At 50.8% G+C, this 25,599-nt stretch overlaps 1 protein-coding gene across 1 annotated transcript; it reads right to left on the reverse strand.

The window, feature by feature from the left end:
* Positions 1-801: 801 nt before the first annotated feature.
* Positions 802-25,119, reverse strand: MPP2 (MAGUK p55 scaffold protein 2). The gene is made up of 12 exons (XM_052658442.1): positions 25,089-25,119; positions 20,248-20,366; positions 5,976-6,128; positions 5,713-5,862; positions 5,125-5,397; positions 4,274-4,405; positions 4,075-4,180; positions 3,925-3,993; positions 3,544-3,705; positions 2,693-2,895; positions 2,220-2,348; positions 802-978 (listed from the first exon to the last, which is right to left on the reverse strand). The coding sequence occupies exons 1-12, from the start codon at positions 25,117-25,119 to the stop codon at positions 802-804; spliced, it is 1,704 nt and encodes a 567-aa protein (XP_052514402.1).
* Between the last annotated feature and the right edge of the window lie 480 nt (positions 25,120-25,599).

The raw sequence follows: 25,599 nt of genomic DNA on the forward strand, positions 1-25,599 counted from the left end.
CTCCTCTCCTCACGGGGCTTGGCCTCCAACCCACCCCAGGGGCCCATGGCCCCTGCCAGCCTTGCCCTGCAGGGAGCAAGAGCTGCCCTGTCAGGGTCACCTTGGAGAAGTCCGTGGAGAGACTTCGGCAGTGAAAAGCTGTGGATGAGGGAAGGACAGGGACCCAGCCCCGTTCCGAGGGGGCTGAGAGCTGCACGGGTCCCTGGCTGTGGCAACTAGCTGGTGCTTTGGCTCCTTCAACCTTTGGGATGGCACCAGGATGGCGCCCCCACCCGGGCCTGCCTGGTTGCCAGGGGGTCATGTACTCCCCTTGGTCACAGGGAACCAGCCTAAGACCGGCTCCTAGGCTGCAGGGGTGAGAAGTAGGAGGAGCCTAGGAATGGGGAGGGGTGGGGCAAGTCCGGAGGAGGAAAAGTGATTGGAGAGGGGACTGGTGGGAGGGGGGCGGGCAGTGTACCTACGACCACGTGTGGTCCCAAAGTAGCTTTTCTCTCCTCTGGACTGAGCATTACGGAGGTGACTCTGACACCCTCCTGGGCACGGTCTGGCCCCCAGAGAGGGACATCTGGTGGCCAATGGATGAAGGGAGTGGGCAGCACCTGGGCACCGGGGTACCCCATGAACACCCACCTCCCTGGCAGTACACGCCTCTGCGCTGAAGCCAGATGAAGGGCCGAGACCCAGGAAGAGCCAGAGAGCCAGGGACGGGAGCTGAGGATGGGGGCTGGGGGTCACGGGTGGGAAGGGGACGGATTCAGGGTTTGGTTATGACCCAGAGAGCCGAGGTCCAGGTGAACAGGCTCAGTACACCCAGCTGACAGGCACCCACTGGGGCTCCGTGCGCAGCTTCTCCATGGCGGCCTGGAGTTCACGGAAGGTCCTCTCCAGGTTGCTGTTGACCAGGCAGAGGTCGAAGTAGTGCCCGTAGCCCCTCTGGATGCGGCTGCTCTCCTCCACTGTCCGCCTCAGGTCCGCCTCCTGCCAGCACAAGCAGGCCTACCACCCGTCAGTGTCTCCCAGACACCCCCCCACGTAGGGGACCCAGAGCCTGTATCATCTAGGCCCTTCCCCAGAGCCCAAAGTACCAACCACTGCGGCTCAGAGCCCCTGGCTTGGGAGGCAGCAGCCCCTCCCTGCATGCCCCATGGCAGCTCTCCTGTAACCATGGACAGACAGGTGGGTAGAAGGAAGGAAGGAAATAACCTTCAGGAAGTGACAAGCGCAACACTGAACATTTGTAACCTGCGTAATCTTCACTACAGCTCTGCAAGTAGAACTAATTATTCCCATTTAAACAGAGAAAACTCAGACACACAGAGGCCACACAGACAGCCAGTGGCCGCACAGGGTCTGCCTGACTCCAAAACCAGTCCTCCCTTCAGTCTGACTAGGCCCCCTTACCTAGGCAGCCTGAAGGGCACATCCCTGTGTGGCCAGGACAAACCTGGTCCCAGACCCAATCCAAGTTGGTGGGAGGAGAACTTGAATACTGACTTAAATAACCCCAGGCAGGAGCTCAAGGACTGGCCCAGCTTTCTCTGAGGGGCTCCAGTAGGCCTTGCTTGTGTCGGGCGGTGGAGGGGGGGGCGGGGGCTTGGTGCTGCAGCCCTGGGGAGCCCAGCCCAGACCTTGCTCCTGGGCCTGCATAGTGCTCCAAACTGAGTCTGGGAGCTGCAGTACCAGATATGGCCAGCAGAGGGACCCCTGGGTTCAACTCTCTGCAAACCCTGCACCTGAAGAGGAAGACTGTTCCCAGGGGTCCCTGGGAGCTGAGGGGTGCCCCGGAGTCGTGCAACACCTGACTTGAAGCCTCTCCTCCATGCACAGCCTCCTCCCTGATGCTACCTGGTCCCTCCAGCCAGCCTTCCAGTCTCTAGCTTCCTCCCTCCCTTCAGCCTTTTCCCCAGCTGTCAACAGCCCACCTCTGCCCTCCGGCCCTCTGGGCTCCCTAGAGTCAGCCTTCTGTTCCCACAGAGTGGACTGGGCAGGGCCTGGCAGAAGCTCCCATGCCCCGGACTAGCTGCGTCCCTTCATTTCCTTGCTCAGACCTCCATGTCCACACCTATAAAGTGAGAATTGTTAGTCCTACCTCACTGGGTGGGTGCCTTGGGTGGGCGCCTCTCCCCTTGCGGACACCATCTCCTTCTCTTCCTCAGCTCTGGCTGGCCCCTACTCCCAGGCAGCCACTAGGCCCCTCCCACCATACCTCAGGCCCTCACCGTGAGCTGTTTGGTGGACACCCCACTCTCCAGCGCCGCCCGGTTCATGGCCCGCAGGGTCTCAAAGTCAGGGGCCTCGATGAACACCACATAAGGGACAAACTCAGCTGTTCTCAGCACCTTTACTGCCTGCAGAAGAGGAGGGCCAGGAGTATATCCCCATGTACATCTGGGGTGATGGGGTGAGGACAGGTACCTAGGAACAGAAGAGAATGAGGTACCTGGGCTTCTAGAACATGAAACCTGGGAGTGAATGGAAGAACAGCTGGCTGGTGGCTGGGATGGGGTGAACTGGAGGAAACTAGAAGAGTGGGGGTGCAGGAGGCTGAGAAAGGGGTTCTGGGTGGGCTGTGGCCGTAGCAGTAATTGAGGGGTTATACTAGGATGTGTGGAAATATACGGGGAAATACTGGGGGCAAGCAGAGCACCCAGAGAGGTACTGAGCAGGCTGGGAAGGAGCGGGCCAGCAGTACCTGGGGGTTGACATCCAGCACGCACACCCGGCCAGCAGCCACCACACCCCGGATGGAGTCGATACGTGTGCCGTACAGGTTGCCCTCGTATTCACCATGTTCCAGGTATCGCCCAGCACGGATGTCGGCCTCCATCTCCGCACGGGACACAAAGCTATAACCCTGGCCTTCCCGTTCTGAGTCCTTGGGCCTCCGGGACGTGTCTAGGGGTAAGGAGGGGCCGATGGGCACAGGCAGGACGCATCATCTCAGACATAAGGGCTCGTGTTCTCTGAGAGCCAAGAACCCCTGTGCCCTCCTGCACACCTGCCCCTCGCCCTCAGCACTGGCACCTACAGACTCAAGATGTCCATATTGATAGGACCTGCAGAGATCACTGCTCTAACCCACTGTTCATAGATGCAGAGCTGAAGCCCAGAGAGGGCAATATGCAGCCCAAAGCCACACAGCAAGGCCAAGCACACCTGGGGTCAGCACTCAGGTTCCTGCCTCTAGGAACCAGAAGCTTTCATACCCCAGCTGCCTCTGTCACCAAGAAGCCCTGTCTTATACAAGCCCATGCACAGCTCATAGCTCTGTTTCACTATGGGCTTTCAGCAAGTGAAAAGTGAGGGAAGAAGAGGCAAGGCTAGCAACGCCCACCTGGCCAATGGGTCCGGAGACAGCTCTCTGAGCCCTCCCAGCCTGCAGTTCCCACACTCACCCATAGAGGGCGCACACCCTACACCTCGCCCAAAGGTATCACTTCACCTGGGGCAGATGCCCATTTAGAGGACCAGCCCTGGCCCCCAGGGCAACCCCTGCTCCCTCGCCCCCAACCCCCCACCAAGCAGGACCCGGTTCCCACTCACAGGGCACTGTGGTGCCGTAGCGATCTGGATCCCACATGATGAGTTTGTTCTTCAGGCTGCGGCGGCCCACGCCCTGAGCCCCAATCAGCACCAGGGTTTTCCGGCGGAAGGGGGGCATGCGGGCCACCTCCTCATAAATGAGCAGCTCATGACGGTCAAACTCTGGACACAGGGAGATGGCACTGCTCATCAGATGGAGGGGGTGCGGTTGGGCTCTCAGGGAGGCTGAGAGTAAGAGGGCTGGGGCCAACGCAGCAGGGAGAAACCAGGCAGGGCTTAGGGACAGGACTGGCAGTCTCAGAACCAAGAGATGCACCAGTTATTGGTGGGGAAAAGAGGGCATTAGAAGCGGACAGGGAGAAAGGGGCGCCCAACACCCACCTGCATTCTTGGTGGTCAAATACATCATTCGCTTCTTTTTCTTTCCTGAAAGGCTGCCACATAGGGTCCCTGGCCATAAGGAGATGGACCAGTGAGGCCAGGCAGGGCCACGTCAGATCTCAGATTTGGGGTCTTGGGGAAAGACTGTACCTGAGGTGGGTGTCAGTTCCAGGTCCCGCTTGACAAAGGCTTTCCGCTTCTCCTCCAGCAGCTGGCTGGGAATGAGCCCTGCACTGCCCCCTTCCACATGGCATGCCTAAAATGACCACGGACAGAGATCTGCCTCAGTGAAGCCTCACCTCCCTGACACGCTATGCCTGGGGAGACTACATGGGCGACCAGCACTCACCTGCCACCAGTTGGCATCGTCCTGGTTTACAATCTGAAGCAGGTCCCCAGCACTGAAGCGCAGGCCTGCCTCCTTGCAGGGGATCAGGCTGTCTCGGGTCGGGTCATAGTCAAAATGGCATTTCACAAATACCTGGCCAGGGATTTGCCGAGAAGACTTAAGGGCAGAAGCAGGGGAAAGCTGGAGGGGTCGGAGCCCTGTCCCGTTGCCATCCCCTATGCCCAGAGTGGGAGCTGGGAGTGTCACACAGTCCCCCTCTTTTCACAAAGATGAGAGCCTGGCACTGCCCATCTAAAGGCATGATGCCTGAAGGCCTGCCCAGCCCACCCCTAGTACCTCCCTTTGCATCCAGAACAAAAGGACTCAGAAGCACAGGGGATCTGCTTGGGCCTGGGGTATGCGTGACCCTAATGCAGGATCCCTCTGTCCCCCCTACACCCTCCCCTCCCCCAGAGGAGAGGGCTTTGACAAAAAGCCAGACAACCAATAGAAGAGATGGGCAGAGCAGCGAGACCTCCACAATCCACCAGCCAGGAGGCAGCTGTATGGGACACGGGACCACCCGACGCTGAGCACCCTCGCATACACATAGGCACATAGTGGGCTGCGGGCGATGCAGGAATTCACTTGTACACTTGGGTACCCCAGGCTTTAGATGTGCGCATGTCCCTTGCACATGCGCATGAGTGCTCAAGACCAGGGCAAGTATGCAAGCGTGTTCACAAGGTGCACAGACCTGTACGTGGCTGGATCTGCCAGGTCCCGCCCCCTCTTGCTCTGAGCACACTGATTGGAGAGGAGCCGCTCCCACCCCAAGGCCGGTGACCCTTGCCGGTGGGAGGCTCAGCCACCCGCTGGGCCTTGTGCTGGGGGTAGAGCTTGGTGCAGGGGCCCACCTGGCGGGGCAGATGGGGCTCCTGGTAGCTGGGCAAGATCTTGAGGATGACGCTGCCGCTGGCGCTGCGCAGGAGCTCCTGCAGCGCGCGAGGGTCGCTGCCTACCGGCTGCCCGTTCACCTCCTTGATGATGTCGCCCACGTGTAGGAGTCCTTGCTGGGCCACCATGCCCCCATGCAGAATGCGGGCGATCACCAACTCGCCACCCTCCACGCGGAATGTCACGCCCTGGGAGACGGAGGGCAGGTATGTGAAGCCCCAACTGCTCCAGGTTAGAATCTTCAAATGCGTCTCCTAAGAGCCCCTCCATTCTACCCTTCCACCTCCACCCTCATGGCCACTTTCTCTGCCATACTCTCCCCAAACTCTTCACCTCCAGGAGCACTAAAGGGCCAAAAGTGGGCAGAACAGAGATGTGTGCACCCGACCCTGGACAAAGCTGACCTTGTCTTCAGACCTCCCCTGACCCGACTTGATCCCGCTGCTTACTTGTAACACCCTCCCCCCGAAGATTCCCCCTCTGGCGCGGCCGGGCATCCTCACCAGATGCTCTCCAGCTGTCTTGCGGATGCCCACCATGCGCACGGCGTCGGGAGGCACAGGCTGGTTGCTGAATGTGGGGTCCAGGCCAGGGCTAGGGGGTGGTGTCTCATAGGTCTTTGAGGCCACAGAGTCGTGCGTCTCCAGGAGGGACTGGAGAGGTGGGAGGAAGGGGAGGAACCATGGGGAAGTGCCCTGAGGTCCCTTCCCATCCCAGTCCTAACTTCCCGCTGACCCCAGCCCAGGAACCTGGGGGAGGGCCAAACCTGGAAGTGGGGCTCCTGGAGGATACGGGCCAGCTCGGCTGCGGTGCTGCTCTGCTCCGCCAGCTGCGCCAGGTCCCGCAGGATTTCCTGCACCAGCTCCAGGTTGTTGTCCCGCACTGCCTCCAGCTTCGTCTCCTCCAGCCGCTCATGGGCCTGGGGTTGGGGGTGGAGCAGGTGAGGTCTGATGCCTCCCCAAGGGCCCCAGGGTACCAAACCGTGCCCCATCCTCCATTCCCAGGCATCTTCCCACCCCCAGATCCGGACTTTAGACCCTACCCACAGTGCTGCTCGTGGTATTAGCCTCAGAGCCTCACTCATTGAGATATAAGCACACTCACAAATACGCACATGTGCCCTGCTATCTCCTTTCTCCCCCAAAAGCGATTGGGACCCAGTTTAGGGAAGAGAGAATCCAAAAGATAAAACCTCATTTCCATCTCTTGCCACAGAGAGCCATTAAAGTCATCAAACTGTCCCCAGCCACCAGAACTCCATAAGCATCTGAGTTCAAGGACACCTTCTCCCACCCAACATCATGGTAGGGTGGGGTGTTGGACACCCCATGGCCCAGGATAAGGAAGCCAGGGAAGTGGAGTAGCTTGTCCAGGATCACAGGGACTCATACCTGGGTCTCCAAGCCTTGAGCTCAGTGTTCCCAGTGAGGAAAGGGACACGATGTCAGGACACGGCACCAGGAGAGGGCTCTGAACCTACTTGTTGCTCTACTGACTCTGGGCTCCATGAGAAAAGGGAAAAGGAAGTCTCTGCCAGTGACCAGCCCAGCAGGGAGAGTTATGTCAAGTGTGAAGAAAAGAGTCCCCTTTCAAGGATATATATGGAGACTTTCTTTGCCCTCTGAATCATTTGGAAGATAGTTGCAGAGACAAAGTACTTCACCCCAAAGTACTTCAACATGCATCTCCTAAGAACAAACAGGAGATCTGGTATATAAACTATAATAACATTATCACAGGCAAGAAACTCAACATTTGCACACCAATATAATATTATCTAATAGATAGTCCATGTTCATGTCACTATTGCCTTAAACATATTCTATAGGGCTTTATTTTTCTGATCCACAGTCTAATCAATATCAGATGTTAACTTAGGTTGTCACATCCTCTTAATTTCCTTTAACCTAGAACAGACCCTTTAGTCTTTCAGAACATTTTTAGAGTCCAGGTCAGTAGTTTGTGGAGTGCCCCACAGCTGGATTTATCTGTTGCTTCTACATGTTTAGACTCAAGTTAATCTTTGTGGCAAGAGTTCTACATAAGTGATCTTAAGGTTTCCCCACACTTTGAGACCATGTGACTATTTGGTTCCCCAATAATCATTCACTAATGGATTTAGTCTCCATTTATGGCTTTTGCCTGAATCAATTGCTATTATGTCGGGGTTGCAAAATAGTCATTATCTAACCCCATTATTCCTTCCACATGCATTAGCTGGCACTCTATTAGAAGAAAGAGCTTTGCCTTTCCCCTCCCACTCCTCCTCCTTCTCTCTCGTTCTGCATCACTATGAACTTTTTTATTCAGTGTGTTCTAATCCATCATCATTGGTATCTTCATTGTCTCAGTCTGCCCCAAATTTGTTCAGGGGAGTCCGCAGCGCGCCTTTTGACTTGTTCCCATTATGAGCGCCTTCTTCCTTCCATCACCAGCTCACCTTGTACTTTCCCTACTCCAGATGTGGAATCAGCAATTTCCCCAAGGAAACCTGATTCCTTTTGCTGGGGAATGGTATTCAGAAGCCAAGATCTGGGCACTCAGTGCTCGCTGATTCTGGGTGACATTACTTCAGTAGACATTAGCTAATACTGACTGTTCTAATTAAAGTCTAACTCTACCTGATTTTCCTTGCCTTCTCCTATTTCATATTTGTATCTCCCTTCTCCTTTGGTGATAATTTTCTCCCAAGAACTTTAATATATTTACTTATTTATTCAGTCCTTCAATGTTCAGAAAGTTTCAGAATTGCTAAACTATTACTACCTATCACCTTAGGTATCACCTTCTATATATTTTACCCAAGTAAAAATCAAGATTTATCTGCATTCTTTTTGTCCCCAGAATAGTTTTAAAAAACTTAGTGTTAATGTAAATATTCTATATCTGGGCTGTCTACTGTGGCAGCAACTAGCCACATGTGGCTGTTGAGAAATATGACTAGTACAACTAAGAAACTGAATTTTTAATTTTATATCAGCATTTTAGCTTAAGTATTTTAATTTAAGTAAAGTATTTAAATAAGTACCCACATGGGGCTGGCTAGTGGCTACTAATACTAAATAGTACAGGCTTAGTAAATATCCCACTTGAGGCATATAGTCAGAAATTTGTGAAGTTACTTAATTCCTTTTTCTCTTCTGCTAACAATTTGATGGGAAATAGATGGGGAAACAGTGGAAACAGTGTCAGACTTTATTTTCTTGGGCTCCAAAATCACTGCAGATGTTGACTGCAGCTATGAAATTGAAAGACGCTTACTCCTTGGAAGAAAAGTTATGACCAACCTAGACAGCATATCGAAAAGCAGAGACATTACTTTGCCAACAAAGTGTGAAAGTGTAGTCGCTCAGTCGTGTCTGACTCTTTGCGACCCCATGGACTGTAGCCTATGAGGCTTCTCCGTCCATGGGATTCTCCAGGCAAGAGTACTGGAGTGGGTTGCCATTTCTTTCTCCAGGGGATCTTCCCAACCAAGGGATCGAACCCAGGTCTCCTGCATCCCAGGCAGACACTTTAACCTCTGAGCCACCAGAGAAGTCTGACAAAGGTCCGTCTAATCAAGGCTATGGTTTTTCCTGTGGTCATGTATGGATGTGAGAGTTGGACTGTGAAGAAGGCAGAGCGCCGAAGAATTGATGCTTTTGAACTGTGGTGTTGGAGAAGACTCTTGAGAGTCCCTTGGACTGCAAGGAGATCCAACCAGTCCATTCTGAAGGAGATCAGCCCTGGGATTTCTTTGGAGGGAATGATGCTGAAGCTGAAACTCCAGTACTTTGGGCACCTCATGTGAAAAGTTGACTCATTGGAAAAGACTCTGATGCTGGGAGGGATTGGGGGCAGGAGGAGAAGGGGATGACAGAGGATGAGATGGCTGGATGGCATAACTGACTCGATGGATGCAAGTCTGAGTAAACTCTGGGAGTTGGTGATGGACAGGGAGGCCTGGCGTGCTGTGATTCATGGGGTCGCAAAGAGTCGGACATGACTGAGTGACTGAACTGAACTGAACAATTTGATATATGAATGGATTCACTTATCTGCACTTAATTTCAGGGTTAGATTTTTTTCATTCTTTTAAAATTTAATCTTATTTTTAATATGTACAACATTCACATGGCTGCAATCTTAAATCTATATAAAAAGTAAACTCGAAAAGTCTTATTTCCATCTTCATCCCTTCTACTACATTCATACCAACACTCTAAAAGGCATCATTTTCATTAGTTTCTGGTTTATTCAGTCTGCGTTTTTCCTACAAAAATAAATAAATATTTCCCTTTCTCTCTTATATAAAAGCTATGTATACTCTTTGATACTTTGGGGTTTTTGTTTAAGAAGTGGTTTGGTTTGTTGTTTGGGTTTCTTTTTGTTGTTTGTTCTTGGTTTTTGGCTGCACCACACAGCATGCAGGATTTTAGTTCCTCAACCAGGGATCAAACCCATGCAATGGAAACAAGGTTTCTTAACCACTAGACCACCAGGGAAGTCCCTGTTTTTTAATTTAACAATATGTTCTGGAATCACTCTGTGCTGCTCCATGGAGATCTTCCTTTATTATTATCTTTCCATCACTGCATTTGCGTGATTTCATGACTGGAGTACCATAATTTATTCAACGACTCTCCACAGGTATGGAGGTTGTTTCTAATATCTTACTATTGCAAATAAAACTGCAGTGAATAGCCTTGGCATAGCCGTTCCATATTCGTGGAGTAGATCTTTCATGTAAATTCCTAGAAGTCTTGCTGGGTCAAGCAGTAAATAAATATGTGGTTTTGTTAGATATTGACAAACTCCCCTCCATGGGGCTTGTGCCACTTTGTCTTCCCACCAGCATTAGAAGAGAAACTTTCCTGAAGCCTTGCCACCAGAGTGTGTGATCAAACCCTTGAATGTCTGCCAATCACATAGATGAGAAGCCATCTCTCAGTGGGGCTTAATTTGCATTTTGCTTATTATGAGCAAAGCTGAGCATCTCTTCATATGTTTAAAGGCCATCTGTATATCTTTTTCTGTGATCTGTCTGTTCACATCTCCTGCCAATTTTTCCATCAGATCTTGTTTTTTCTTTTTCTCACTTCTTAAAACATTCTCTATATTAAGAAGATATGCCCTTTATCTGTAATACCTCTTGCAAATATTTTCCCCCAGTTTGTCATTTATCTTTTGACTCAGCTTATGTTTTTTTTGTCACTGCAAAAACTATGTATTTAATTTAGTTAAATTTATTAATATTTTATGCATCCACATTTTGAGGCATAGTTTTAAAAAAAAGGCTTTCCTTTACACACAGATCCATGTTTTCTTCTAGGATGTATATAGTTTGTTTTTTCGATCTCTGACCTGCTTGGAAGTTTATTCTGATGAATGGTGTGAAGTATGGATCTGCTTTGATATCTTTCCAAATGACTGTCCAGGTACTATAACACCATTTAATAAAATCTGTAAGAAAATTATTGCTTAACTTTCTACGTGTAATAATGGTAGTGCAAATATTTTTTAAGAACTTTTAACTACAAATATTGAAATACAGATAAAATTATATCTGAAACTTGCTTCAAAATAATTCAAGAGAGAGAGAAGGAGGTGGAGGTATGGATGAAACAAGATTGTTCTTGAGTTGTTCAATGTTGAAGTAGGGCAATGGATGATAGGGGTTCTGGAAACATTTTTGAAAATTTTCATAACAGAAAGTTTTTCAAGGGCATAAGATGAGGAAATTTTAACAACATCTCATAAGGATACTCCGAGGATTTGATGAGATGGACACAGTGCCTGGCGCACAGCAGTTGCTCAATTAGGTTGCCTTCTCTACCCTAAACAGCTTCCCATTTAGGGGGGCCCCCTAAATCATCCTCCCCGGGAGGGCAGCCTTTCAGACTGACTTCCACAGCCCGGCTGGACAGAGCGTTCCTGCTGGGGAAACAGACAACTGAAGGGGCAAAGAAGTAGTACTTGGAGACCTGTTATGCCTTGATGATCCTCAGAAGCCAGAGGGCAGAGAAATGCCCCAGCGGTTTCTACCAAACGCTGTGTGCTCTTCAGTCATTAACTCAGCACAGCCCACGGAGGACCTGGCTCTGTTACCAGTGTCTAGACAATGCTAAGAGCCCAGGACCCCAGGAACCATGTTTCAAGAATAAACGAAGGCACTCAGACCTGCAGCCCCCTCACCATGGCAACTCTGGCCAGACTCCTTCCGGTTAATGGGGGCTAGCTCTGGCCCAGTTGACATGAGCAGCCTAGAGATAGTCCATTTTAGCTTGAGCATCTTCTGCTCTATGGATGAGGGCATCAAGTTTCCCAAGGAGCCCTGACCTAACCAAGCAGGAAGCCAGTGTGTCTTCCAAGTCATTACCTCCCATCTTTTACTTAATGACCCCACCTTCTAGGCTGATCCATTCCTACCCCTGTGGCTGCCCCTGGAGATCTTCCCCACAGACAGAAGAACACAACTCTCCAAGCTCAACCTTCATGGGCCAGAGGAAACTTGAAACATTTAATCATTCCTATACAAAAGAAACACTACCAGCAGGCTGATTGACCAATACTGAGGACACCCAACATATATCACAATTTGCAACACTCTTTCTGGGACTTTGAGAACTCAGAATTGAATTAATCATATCCTTCGTTCATGATATGTTCTCATCCTTGGTTCCTGCATGACTTCTTTTTAGTCAGCTGCTATTAAACTGGGTTCCAGAAAAACATCTATTTCTGCTTTATTGACTATGCCAAAGCCTTTGACTCTGTGGATCACAATAAACTGTGGAAAATTCTGAAAGAGATGAGAATACCAAACCGCCTGACCTGCCTCTTGAGAAACCTGTATGCAGGTCAGGAAGCAACAGTTAGAACTGGACATGGAACAACAGACTGGTTCCAAATAGGAAAAGGAGTACGTCAAGGCTGTATATAGTCACCCTGCTTATTTAACTTCTATGCAGAGTACATCATGAGAAACGCTGGGCTGGAAGAAGCACAAGCTGGAATCAAGATTGCCGGGAGAAATATCAATAACCTCAGATATGCAGATGACACCACCCTTATGACAGAAAGTGAAGAGGAACTCAAAAGCCTCTTGATGAAAGTGAAAGAGGAGAGTGAAAAAGTTGGCTTAAAGCTCAACATTCAGAAAACTAAGATCATGGCATCTGGTCCCATCACTTCATGGAAAATAGATGGGGAAACAGTGGAAACAGTGTCAGACTTTATTTTTGGGGGCTCCAAAATCACTGCAGATGGTGACTGCAGCCATGAAATTAAAAGACGCTTACTCCTTGGAAGGAAAGTTATGACCAACCTAGATAGCATATTCAAAAGCAGAGACATTACTTTGCCAACAAAGGTCCATCTAGTCAAGGCTATGGTTTTTCCTGTGGTCATGTATGGATGTGAGAGTTGGACTGTGAAGAAGGCTGAGCGCCGAAGAACTGATGCTTTTGAACTGTGGTGTTGGAGAAGACTCTTGAGAGTCCCTTGGACTGCAAGGAGATCCAACCAGTCCATTCTGAAGGAGATCAGTCCTGGGTGTTTTTTGGAAGGAATGATGCTAAAGCTGAAACTCCAGTACTTTGGCCACCTCATGTGAAGCGTTGACTCACTGGAAAAGACTCTGATGTTGGGAGGGATTGGGGACAAGAGGAGAAGGGGGCGACAGAGGATAAGATGGCTGGATAGCATCACTAACTTGATGGACGTGAGTTTGAGTGAACTCCGGGAGTTGGTGATGGACAAGGAGGCCTGGTGTGCTGCAGTTCATGGGGTCACAAAGAGTCGGACACAACTGAGCGAATGAACTGAACTGAACTGAACTGAAACTGCGTACTTTTGTAATAATACAACAAGGATGCAAGAACCCATCACTTAAACCATAAATAAGGATCTTGACACTATCCTACATCTAAGCACATGCCCCCGACACCCATCCACCCACCTCCCCAACTCAGAAACCACATCTTGATTCCCTGTGTTCATCATGCCCTGGCTTCTCATTTTATATAGTTTTATTGTATCTACAGATATTAAATATATTCCTAAAATAAGTACTGTTTTTAGTTATTTTTACCTTTTAAAAAAAGGGAATTGTGCTATATATAATTCCCAAAGGCCTTATTTTTTTAACTTATTATTAAGTAAAAAACTATTTCACTTACTATTTTTTTGCAAAAATTTGTTATTTTTCATATTAAGTGAAAATATATTCACTTAATATTATTTTCCATTTAATGTTATTTTGCTATGATCCATTCCTTTTTCCCATATCCCATTAGTTTGTTCATTTTAATGGCTATATTATATTCCTTCATGTGACTATGCCATATTTGATTCATCTCCTCTCTCTCTGAGAGGCCTCCGGGTCATTTCAGGTTTTTACCATTCCAAATGGCAATGAACAAAACTACTATGAATACTCTGGTCTGTGTCTCCTGTTGCACACGTGAGAGTTTCTCGCAGAAGCAGAATTGCTGGGCCATAGGAAGTACTGACTGAAGCAACTTAGCAGCAGCAGCAGGAAGTACCGAGGGCTCAGTCATGTCCGACTCTTTGCAACCCCATGGACGGTAGCCCGCCCAGCTCCTCTGTCCATGGAATTCTCCAGGCAAGAATACGGAGTGGGTAGCCCATTCCCTTCTCCAATGTATGAAAGTGAAAGTGAAGTCGCTCAGTCGTGTCTGACTCTTCGCGACCCCATGGACTGCACCCCACAGGCTCCTCCATCTATGGGAGTTTCCAGGCAAGAGTACTGGAGTGGGTTGCCATTGCCTTCTCCACACATGGAATAGTCCCCAAAACAGACAACGTTTGGGATCATAAAACAAATCTCAAATGATTCCATTTCTTAAACATTTAGTCATATCTAATATGTTCTCTGACACATGGAGTTAAATTAGTAACCAATGTTTACAATAGCCAAGACATGGAAGCAACTTAAGTGTCCATTAATAGATGAATGGGTAAACATGTGGTACAGATAAACAACAGAATATTACTCAGCCATAAAAAAAAAAAGCCATTTGCAGCAACATGGATGAATCTAGAGATTATCACACTAAGTGAAGTTAAGTTAAACAAAGACAAATATTAGATGATGTCACTTATATGTGGAATCTTCAAAAATCCTACAAATGAACTGATTTACAAAACAGAAACAGACTCATAGACACAGAAAACAACCTTATGGTTACTGGAGGGGAAGGGGAGCAGAGATAAATTGGGAACTATGGGATTAATAGACACACACTACCATGCAAAAGATAAAGAACAAGGATTTACTGCATAGCAAAGGGAACTATGTTCAATATCTTGTAATGAATAACTATAATGAAAAAGAATAAAAAAGAGTTAGAGATATGTATAGTGAGATAGATAAAACTGAATCACTTTGCTGTACACCTAGAACTATCACAATATTGTAAATCAATTATACTTCAATAGACATCTCATTTAAATGTCAAAATGATGGTAAGATTAACAGTATAAAGGCCATTTTCCCAATAAAGAATCGGAGGCTTTAGCAGGTAAAATGAATTCCTTTTCACAACTCCTGGGTGTAGAGCAGAGATGCAAGTCAAAGTTTCCTGAGCACCCCCACAGCTGTGGTGTCACTATCTGGGCGCCGGTTTTTAGAAAGTGTTCTCTTGCACAGAACACACTATAATATTAGGAGCACGAGGGCCCACAACCAGGAAAGCAGTTTTGAATTTCTGTGGTAACCATTTGCTTAATTCTGCTCTGAAAAATCACCCTCAGCACAGCACACCCTCAAGCTCCTTACAGACCAGAAACTTGGGCCAGGTTCATACCCGGCTGACGGAAGAGCTGGTTCTTAATCCAAATCTGCCAGCTCCCCATGCAGAGCCAGATGTAAACTGCAAATGCAGAAACACGCCACAGCCTTTCTTTGGAAAACTTTTCCCTCCACCTTTCCACTCCAACTTCTCTGATCAGGAGAAAGAATTGCCACTTGAAGCCCAGGCTCATAATTAAGTAATTCAAAATCTGAAAGCATGGTGAGCCAGAAGGTAAAGGGACTCTTCCACCTGAATTTGGCCACATGATTTGCTTTGGCCAATGAGATGTAAAAGCAGAGGCTTGAAAAGTGCCTAGGACTGGGGGCTGGTCTTTCATTACTGCTGAGACCACCATGTGAAGCAACCTGGGCCACCCTCCTAGAGGATGAGAGACCACACTGTCCCAGACAGTGCAGCCTTCCCGGCTGTGTCACCAGTCACATGACTGAGGCTGTCCTACCCCATCCCAACTGAGCAAGCCCAGACCAGAAAACCACCCAGTCAATCCACAAAATCACAAGACACAAGTCACACCACTATGCTGTGGGGCAGTTTGTTACACAGCAAAAGCTAACTGATGCACTAGGCTCCCCACCATGTCCCCTGGTCAGAGTCTCCATCTTGGTGACCCTCCTGGCCCCCCATTCTTTTAAGACCCTGCCTTTCTTTGCCAACTATCTCACCTTCCCACCACCACCACAGGACTGGCTCTTCCCTCTGAATTCCAGTCCAATGGCCAAACACTTCCACATCCATGACCTCCCCTCTCCTGACCACAACTCTGAGAGGTAAGTATTGTTATCCCCATTTCTCAGAAGTAATGGCTGAAGCTCAGAGAGGTTGTCAGCCCTACTAAGGTCACACAGCTGGTCAATGAATCGGACTTCAAAGGCTGTTTATTTTCATCTTCATCTCATGTGGATTAGTTCACAGGCCTCCAAACTGGCAGCCGTCCCCACTAATAACAGTTTGCCTAAATTTCTGAATGTCATCTGCCTTTGATTCCTCACTGTGGCCCTGCCTGTTGTTGGAACACCTGCTACTGGGTCCACGTCAGTGCTCCCAGACGTCACCCACCTGCCAGGACTGCACCTGCTCTCTGTAGCCAACCCTCTGGATTTCCGAGCTGCCTGCCAGATTTGACTTTCTTCAGCGCCTGTAACTCTCTGGGCTTGTCCCCTCAGGGCCTGCTCCTCCCTGGTTCCAGATCTACCCAAGGCAGCCCCTCTCGCATTGTCTGGCACCTCCCCAGAGAGGAGAGTTAAGTCCGTGTCATCAGGGAAAGGGAAGGAGGTGAATAACTACCACATCGGTTTCTACTTGGGCTCTACTCCTGTGGGTTTCTGGGCTTCTAAAGCTTTTGCTGCTTTATCTTTGATAAAACACTTTGTCTAATAGGTTAGAAATTGACCTGTGTATATGTAATCATTAAAATGGGTGAGAAGGAGTAAGATGTAGGTCTGGTAGTCCAAAGCAAGTCATGTGGTCAAGCCCAGATTGAAGAGTGGAGAAAGTTTACCTTTTGATGAGAGGACTGGCAAAGTTGTATTGAAAGGGTCACATGTATAGGGGTTGGAGGAATTTTTCCTGAGCTGACTCTTTGCAACCCCATGGACCATAGTCCGCCAGGCTCCTCTATCCATGGGGATTCTCCAGGCCAGAATACTGGAGAGAACTGCCATGCCTTCCTCTAGGGGATCTTCCCAAACCAGGGATCAAAACCAAGTCTCCCACATTACAGGCAGATTCTTTACTGTCTGAGCCACCAAGGAAGTCCTTACTGAGCTCAGATGCTCCCTTATGGAAATTCATTTCCTGTTTGTTTCACAGCTAGATGGAGAGAACATTCCTGGAGAAGGAAGTTTACTTATGTAAACTGACAGTGCATTGGTAGCTTTTCCATCAGGCTGTGGTCCCAGGACTAGGACATTGCTGAGCTCAGTGAGAAAACGACAGGCTCAGGGCTCCCTCAGGAGAAGAATAAACTATCTGACGTTTCATTGCCACCGTCCTAGCACTGCGCCTGGCCTTGGTGAGCACGCAAGAGATATCTGTTGAATAGAGGACGGATGATGGAATGACCAAGTGAATGACAGAGCCATCCAGCCATCAGCCTCACCTTTGGAGAGCTGTCAGATGGGTTCTAAGAGGCCACTAGAGAGGAATGCTGTGGAGGTGGGGATGCGGGTGGGGGCGCGTCCCACTCTGGAGGGCTCTGGCTAAAGAACCTTCTAACCCTGAGGTTCTGCATCCCGAGAGAGCCTCCTTATTTCACTGGCTGTCACACTATAGAAGCAATAGCTAGCGTGACTCAGAGATGGTGTGGTTAAATAAATCCAACTGTGAAGTCAGCTTTGGAAGGTTATAGATGTTGAGGTTCAAATGCAGGTCCTCAGCAATTCCACTGCCAAGTGTCCACCCTAGAGAAACTCTAACCCAGGTGTAGAAGCAGATGGATGTAAGGATGTTCACTGCCGCACTGTGCTTAACAGCGATAAGTCAGCAACAGTGTACCTGTCTCTCAGTAGGGAGACCAGAAAATGAATACACTGGGCTCTGTTCACATACTGGAGTACTACACAACAGTCCAAATGAATCTATATCGCTATGCATGTCAGTAACTGCATTACTTATATGAACTAGAGATCTCAAAAACCATAGCTGCTTCCACTATCATTCCATTATGTAAAGTTTAAAAACACATATAACAGGGGCATGTGGTTTACGTCTAAATACATATGTAGTCAAGATGGGCAAATATTCAGGGGCATGGTATCATCAACTCCAGCCACCGGTCACCTGCAGGCAGGGATAGCAGTGGAAATGAAAAGGGGAGAGGCATTTACTGGACACGCTTTTTATTTCTTAAAAAGAAAGAGCAAGAACGAAAGCAAACATGATCAGCATTCACATCCTGGAGGTGGGTACTTTTTCTGCACACTTTCTCGTATTCATTCATTCAACAAACATTCAGTGAGGACCTATTATGTGCCAGGCACCGTTCTAGGCTCTGGGGACAGAGTAGTAAACAAAGCCGGCATTGCTGTCCTCGAGCTCATATTCTCTCTGTTTGAAACATGCATAACTCCTCGTTTTGATTTTTATTACATAAGTCCAGTCCTTAACCACTGACTGAGAGGCAACCTGCCTTTTTCCAATCTCCTCCAATCTGCTCGGTTTTCTCTTCCCCAGAACCTCCCACTAGCATCTGGTCCCCTTCCAAGCCCCATGTCAGGAAAGGCCACAGCTGTCCTGTGACAGAGTCCCCACCTCACCCTGTGGAAGACCCACCTCCTAGCTGTACTGCCCCACCCCCCACCCTTGCCATCACTATCATCCAACTTCCTGGTCACACCCACCACCATTTACCGGAGACCCTGGGGCTGCCTCCAGTGTCTCCCCACCCTCATGGCCGTGTAGACACCCCATCCCACACTCGACCCATCCATTCCTAGAATTCTTTAACACTGATGGCCTCTTTGCCCCCCATAGCCACATTCAAAATGTTATCCCTAGAACTGTCCTCCTTGGAAACCTTTCACTTCCCACCTCCCTCTCTGACCTCGGCCTTCTCCTCTTCCAGCTGTACACACTCTCGCTACTGACCCCAGAGAGCCCCAGGCCTTTGCCTCCATGTTCTCCCTGCCCTTCTGTTTCTTCCTGCCCACTCTCCCCTCCCCTCCCAGCCTCGGCCCCAGAGGTGATGCTCTGAGCCACTCTCACCTCTTCCTGCACCTCAGCCTCCCACAGCCCCCATCCAGCACAAGCCCTGGACCAAAGCCACCCTCAGTGTCTCTGGACTGAATCATCCTCACCCTGGATTAATGATCTGGGGCCCTGTTGATCCTGCTCCCTGACTTTTGGTGGGTTCCCTCTCTCCTCTTTAGTAATTAATTATTAGTTGAACCTTCACTTCTAAATCTCACCCTCCACCCCCACTCCACTCAACCCCTGATCCTTAATTCTCAGCTGAAGACCGCCCACCCCCCTGAGAAACCTGAGCAATTAACATGATTCCCTGTGACTCCCAGCCTTGCCTCCAACACAGCTATTGGCATCATTCTCACCTCCTCTCCTCCTCCTCAGCAAAGGGGTCGCCCCCTCCCCTGGTCCATCCTTGCTTGTTGCCTCAGTTGAAGGTGGCACCAGCCCTTCCCCAGTACAGAATCCCAGGTGCCTGGCTACCCCCACCCCTGACCGTCCACACCCGAGCATCAAGTACTGCTGATTTATTTCCTAAATATTTCTTTTATCATCCCCTCCCTCAAGAACTGTTAACCACAAGTCTAATTCAGGACGATCGCTGACTCCAGTCTCTCCAACTCCAGTCATGACCCTCCAACCATCCTCCCTGTGGCTACCAGAGGGAGGCTCCCAAAACATCCATGTGCCATCATCACACGCCTGCTTAAAATCCACAAAAGGCTCCAAGTTGCTCACAGGGCATCACAGGACGATGCCTAAACCCCAGGCACAGCTCCTAGGGCCCTTCATCAGCTGCCAACAGCTGCCAACATCTCCACAGCTCACACTCCCTGTCTCACACCTAAAGCTCCAGCCTCACAGCACCACTTACAGCCCTTGTACATTTCTAGCTCTCAACACTTACAGCCCCTGTACGTTTCTAGCTCTCTCACCTCTGTTCCTGTTGAAGTTCTTCTCGTGGCCTGCAATGCACTGCCCCTCCTCCTCAATCTTCAAGACTCAACACAAGTGACCCTTCCTCCAGGGTAGCTTCCCTGCCCACCCTGGGTTGGGTCAGGCATCTGTCCTTTACCCTCCCCAAACACCTAGTGCATCTGCCTCTATCAAAGTCATTACCAAACTGGTTTATAACTTTCTTTCAGTGAGTCTCTCCCCTGCCTGGTATGTGGCAGGTGACCTTAGAAAGATGTCTGCACAAAATGTCCAGAGGCAGAAAGATAAGCAGGCTGAACTTCAGAGATTCTACAGCACAAGCATGCTCGTTCCCAACCAAGCATACCCTCCATAAGCTGGCAGTCACCAAACATCCATCCACATGGGCATGTCTCCGCACTCGTCAGGAGTGGAGGTGGGCCCCCACCACCTGCAGTGGTTCAGATTGATCACCCGGGCATGCATGTCCATGCATATCCCCCTCCCAGGGTCTCGGATGCCACCTGTCCCATTCACAGGGCTCCCTGTGGCTAACATCTCACCCCCGCTATGCCATCCCAGGCACAGCACCCTTGTGTCCACCTCCCTGGAGCACACTACCTTGGCCAGGGATCTCACTATAGGACTTTCCATAATGCCTCGAAGGAAGATCAGGTCCAGTTCGGCCGCTCCCGTGGCATTGGGGAGAGATCCCAGGTTGTCCAGGACTTGCTGCATGGCTGGAGGGAAGGAGCAGACAGTGAGACACACAGGTGCCAGCTGAGCACAGGGGACCCAAACACACCATAGAAACCCCACCCCTCTTACCCTCCATCCCACAGAAGACAGCCCCTCCCCACAGCACATCCTTCCCTGCCTGGCACTCCAGGCCCTAGAATGCCTGTGGCAGAGGTCCTAAGAGGGGAAGGGCAATTTCCTTGGCCTGTTCTCTAGGCCCTAGGTAATACTAGCCTGGGCAGGTGGAAGGCTCCCAGCACCAGGAAGTGGACTTTGAGGTGGGGGAGGGGAGAAAGGGAAGCAGATGTCAGGTTCCAGTTTCTGCCCTAAACCAGAGAACCACATAATTCAATCTCTGGATGGGCTGAAGCCCCAGGACTCAGCCACCCGCACATGGCAGGCTCAGGGATGAGAGAGATGGCACTTGGAACACGTCCCTGGAGTGTGAGCCTGGAGTCAGCAGGCAGCCATGCAGGAGGTCAGGGCCTACCCGCCATCCACTACCAGCTGTGCCACTAATTTAGGGTGATTTTGCACAAGTCACCGTCCGTCACAGGCCTCAGTCTTTCTTTCCTGTAAAATGGGTGGATTAAACTGGATGGTATCTACAGGCCCTTCAGCTCTGAAAGACAATCACCTGGAAATTAATACAGATCATAGGAAGCCAAAGCTGAGGCCCAGGACACTGGTAGAAGCTGGGGGAAATAGGCACTCTGGGGCTTGGGATGGCTGTGGACACCTCAGGGGTAGAGGTCAGACCAAGTCATCCTAGGGATCACCAAACCCTCAGCTGGGGATGGGACATCAGCAAGGGGAGAACACCTGAAGCTGGGCCACTGCTTAGGGGCTCAGCCTCGGGTAGGGGCTGTCTTCCCCCACCAGCAGAGGTGGGAGCTACTGGCTGTGGCAGGTTCTGGGGGAAGGGAGGCAGAAGCAGAGTGTGCCCAGCTGGGGGCAGAGATGGGCAGGGGGTATCATTACTCTGCCACCCTGCCACCCACGCCTACATCTGCATAACAGCACCCAAGCTGGGAAGGAGGAGGGTGGGTACAGTCCCTGGCACCTCTCACTGTTCTCAGCCATGCCCCCTCTGCCAGGAAGGAATGAGGGTGGGCTGCAGGAGGCTCTGAGATTGGAAGCTGGCATCCACTGGTCAGGGACCCTTGGCCTCCCAATCTCTTCCCTCTCATTCTCCCCACCTTTTCCACAAATGACATTCATGCCTGCCCTCCAGACCCTTCCTGCTCATGTCTGGGCTTGGCATCGGTCAGAAACCTGCAAGATCCTTAGTGGACTCAGAAAGAGGCCAGGGCAAGAACCCTTCAGACTCTGCCAGGATATCCTGGGACCCTTCCTCTCCTGTCATCTTCATACACAGATTCCCCAGCCTGCCAGCTATGAGAGGGGATTGAGCCAAGGGAGTTGGTGCCCTCAGTACAGGTCAGCCCTCCTGGGGGACCGCTCCCCGAGACCCTTAGGCTCCGGAGAGCCCGCTTCTAGGGTACCCTCTCCAGATGCTCTAAACCCCTCAGGACCAGACCCCAGCCTCGCCACTCCACCTTTCCCTACCTTCCCTCCGGAGCTCAGCTTCCTCAGAGGAGCCCAGGGATATACCCTCCAAAGAGGCCCCGCTCCCTGGGCTGCCGGCCATGGCTGACCCCGTCCGGGACCTGGGCTGTGGAGTAGCCTCCACGCCGCCGCAGCCTTCCCAGCCAGAGGTGGGCAGCGCTGGAGGAGGTGGGACTCAGGGAGCGCCCTCTGCAGGATCAGCCAATTGTAAGGCTGAGCAGCCTGACCGCCTTGTTGATTGGCCAAAGCCCAGACTGGGAGCAGACAGGCGGGAGGGGGCTGTGAAAGAGCTGGGAGGGGGCCGTGGAAGGGTCCTCGTCCCACGGTGGCCAGATTCCCGTTTGAATACCTACCACTAAAAGGCAAGGAGGCGGCTGAGGAAAGGTTTCCGGCCGGGGGGTGGGGGTAGGGGTGTTGTTAAGCTTGCCCCCCATCAAGACTGGAGCGGTGCTCAGAGACCCTCCCCTCCCAGAAACCCAAGGTGGGTGGGGACTTGGCCCCATCTTATTCCAGTCCCTCTCTTCTAGAAGTCCCTCCTCAATTACACCGCCTGCCGCCTCCTGCCTCCTCCTCGAGACTTCCAACCGCTCCTCTCGGTCCCCTCACCAAGCCCAGTTTTCTTTACAGTGACCCCCTCAGGGTCAAAGGAAGCCCCCAAGAACAACTCTCATGAGGAGGCAGTTGGCACAGCCCTCAGACCCCACATCTCAGGAGTAGCTTCTCCATCCCCATCTCCAATTGCGCCCCCCCCCCCCCAACTTGCTTCAGGGGCGATGCCTGTGGGCAAGACAGGCATCTTGGGACTCGGGTACTGGGGACTTGGGAAAGGTGAGGGAGTATTCATGCAGGAGAGACTAGCGTGGGCAGGAAAGGAGGGGTTTTGAAAGTTACCCCAGCCCAGAGCCACCATTCCTTCCCCTGAGACCCTGCACCCTTGAGGCCACCACTAGGCACTGCTGCTGCCACCAGACTGCCATTCCCTGAGGAGTGGCACAGGGTCACAGCACACCATGGTTGCCATGGCAGCAAGCAGGATTACACACTAGAACATTAACCCAGAGATTTAAAGGGACAGCTCCACCTGAAAGCCCCACATCCCAGCCTTAATTCAAAGAAAGGAGGGAACCCGGTGCTGAGGCAGAGCTTCAGGTCTGGAGTCCAGGGGCAAGGCGTCCAAACTCGCAGCCCATGCCAACACCCACACATCTCCAACCCTCAGGGAAAGAGCTCCTCCTCCTTACTAGAAATGGAGTTAGGGTCTCTCTGCAAGAGGAAAACATCCACACCATCTCGCTCCCTTCATGATGATAGTGGCTATATTGATACGTGGATCAGGGTAGAAGGACCCTGCTAGCTTCAATCTCTGCAGAGGCCAGGCAAGGATCTCTGGGGGAAGGTAAAGGGGAAGCGGGGGGGGGGGTGGGGGGGGTGAACTTGACCATAGAGGCAAGGGTACAGCTGTCTATCAGACCCATGGGAAGTGTAATGCCCACCAAATGAGAAGGGGCAAAAGCCACCATTAGAGTTTTGAGGCCAGGAGCCAGTCCAACCCCGGGGCAGGCACAGAGGGCCACCTGAGGGAAAGACAAAGCTTCTGGCCTTTGAGTCGCCCATAACCTCTTTTCAGAGGAAGAAATGCAGCCTCCAAGAGGTTAAGCAACTTGCTTTGCTTAAGTTGCTTTAAGCAACTTTCTTCCTTTGGATACAGAAAGCCTGTTGGATACACAACACCCAGGGGAGCAGGTACCCCAGGAGTCCTCAGAGGAAGCAGACCCTCACACCTATCTCCTGAACTCCACTCCCTACCCTGTCCCCCACCCCACCAGGGCCCATCAAGCGGCCTGCAGCAGGGAAACCAAAGCGCTGGGCCTTCCCCTCCTTCTACACCCCTGCCAGGCACCATTAATGGGTTTACTGGACAGCCCCAGATTGACAAGCCTTTAATCACAGGCTCAGGGATGGGCTTAATTAACCCCTAAGCAGCTTACAGAGGGGCCCAGGCAGGCTGGAGCAGTGGAGAATGCACTGAACCCTCCAAGGCTGCAGCAGCTAGGGGACATTGGGACAGTCTGGCCACTGCATGGAGAAGAGGCCTTTCCTGGGGGGACAAGGGTGTCACAGTTTAGTTCTGGCCCCTCACAGCAGCCTTCACTTTCCTGCTTCAGCTTTTCAGAGGGGAGGGCACAGAGAAGTCACTCTAACTGAACTGGGAGGCCTGGAACATCTTGCAGAAGCAATAGCAGCGCCTAGAGAGACAGAAGGGGCTGTGTACACGGTCAGGAGGCACCCAAACGGGGATCAATGAGAGAAAAACAAGAACGGTTCACAATTGTTAGGGCCCTCTGAGAGCCTGAGTACAGGGCACTTCACCTGGTGGGTCTCTGCATACACTCAGGGTGTGATCCCTGAACCCCTGGAGCAGAATGCAGACTTCGTGCATAGAAGTCTTTGTCTATGATTAAGGCCCTCGGTTTGCATCAGATTCTCAATAGGATCCAGGACCAATACAAGTTAAAAAACGCTGATCCTGTCCTATCACCTCATTCTACAGATGCGGAAACCTAGGTCCTCAAAGCAAGGTGACCCTGACTCAGGGTCACAGGTTAAAGAGGTAACAACAACTCAGTAGCACAGCAAAGCTGTGAATATCCCTAATGGTAACATGCTTTCCCTATTATAGCCTTTGAGTTTCACATCACCTCTTGACAGAAGAAGAGACACAGCCTCCAAGAATCTAAGCAGATCGTTCCTGAGGCGTCCTAGCTTGTCTGGGTGGCCCACAACCTTGCCCTAAAACCTCCTACAGAACTAAGCCAAGGCTTCCTGACCTGGCATTCTCCACAGCCCAGCACACACACACTCCCATGTGTTGGTCCATGTTACCTATCTGGGGGGCACTGCACTGTGGACGTCTCCAGAGCATGCATCCCCCTCCATGGAGGTGAGTTGTGCTCTGTCTCCAGCCCCACCCTGGGGCAGGTGCAGCAGGGTGATAGAAGTTGCCCAGAGGAATGGCTGAGCAGCTGGATGGAACAGCTGCAGCAGGGTCAGCTTGCTCTTACAGGGAGCTGTGGCAGTGGCTAACTGTGCTCCCCAACCTGCCTGGAATCCCCTGAACCACTGATATAACTGACATCCCAACCCCCACTTCTTACCAGTCTCGGAGTTGGTGGCTGCGACCGGCATGGTGAAATCAGCAAGGGCTCCTGAAGAAAGGGAGAGAGGAGGTTGAGAAGGCAGAAGGGCAAAATAATGGGGAAGGAATTAGGAATGACCTCCCCCTCAAGAGGAGGCAGTGGGGTAGGGGAGAGGGCACCGCCCTGATACTAAACTATCCCATAGTTCTGGGAGGCAAGAAGGGCAGACATGACACATCCATCTCTCCAAGGAGGAGGAGACAGAGGATCAGAGAGGTTAGTTGATTTGTCCAAGGTCACAAAGCTAATAAAGAGAGCTATGGGGACTTCCCTGGTGGTCCAATGGCTAAAATTTTGGGTTCCCAATGCTAGGGGCCTGGGTTCGATCCCTGGCCAGGGAACTAAAACCCACATGTCAAAACTGAAAATCCCACATGTATAAGTAAGATTTGGTGCAGCCAAATAAATGAATAAAAATATTTTTTTAAAGAAAAGGAGAGCTACAATGAAACTCCAGGTTTTATGACTC

The sequence above is a fragment of the Budorcas taxicolor genome, chromosome 19, assembly GCF_023091745.1.
Source record: "Budorcas taxicolor isolate Tak-1 chromosome 19, Takin1.1, whole genome shotgun sequence".
In the NCBI taxonomy this organism is placed as follows: Eukaryota; Metazoa; Chordata; class Mammalia; order Artiodactyla; family Bovidae; genus Budorcas; species Budorcas taxicolor.

Bases quoted from the DNA above. Each gene is read 5' to 3' on its own strand.
- MPP2 (XM_052658442.1), bottom strand. From the start codon at position 25,119: ATGCCGGTCGCAGCCACCAACTCCGAGACTG. The intron at 20,367-25,088 runs GTAAGAAGTGGG...CCTTCCCTCCAG, and splicing joins AGCCACCAACTCCGAGACTG to CCATGCAGCAAGTCCTGGAC. The intron at 6,129-20,247 runs GTAGTGTGCTCC...CCCCAACCCCAG, and splicing joins TAGTGAGATCCCTGGCCAAG to GCCCATGAGCGGCTGGAGGA.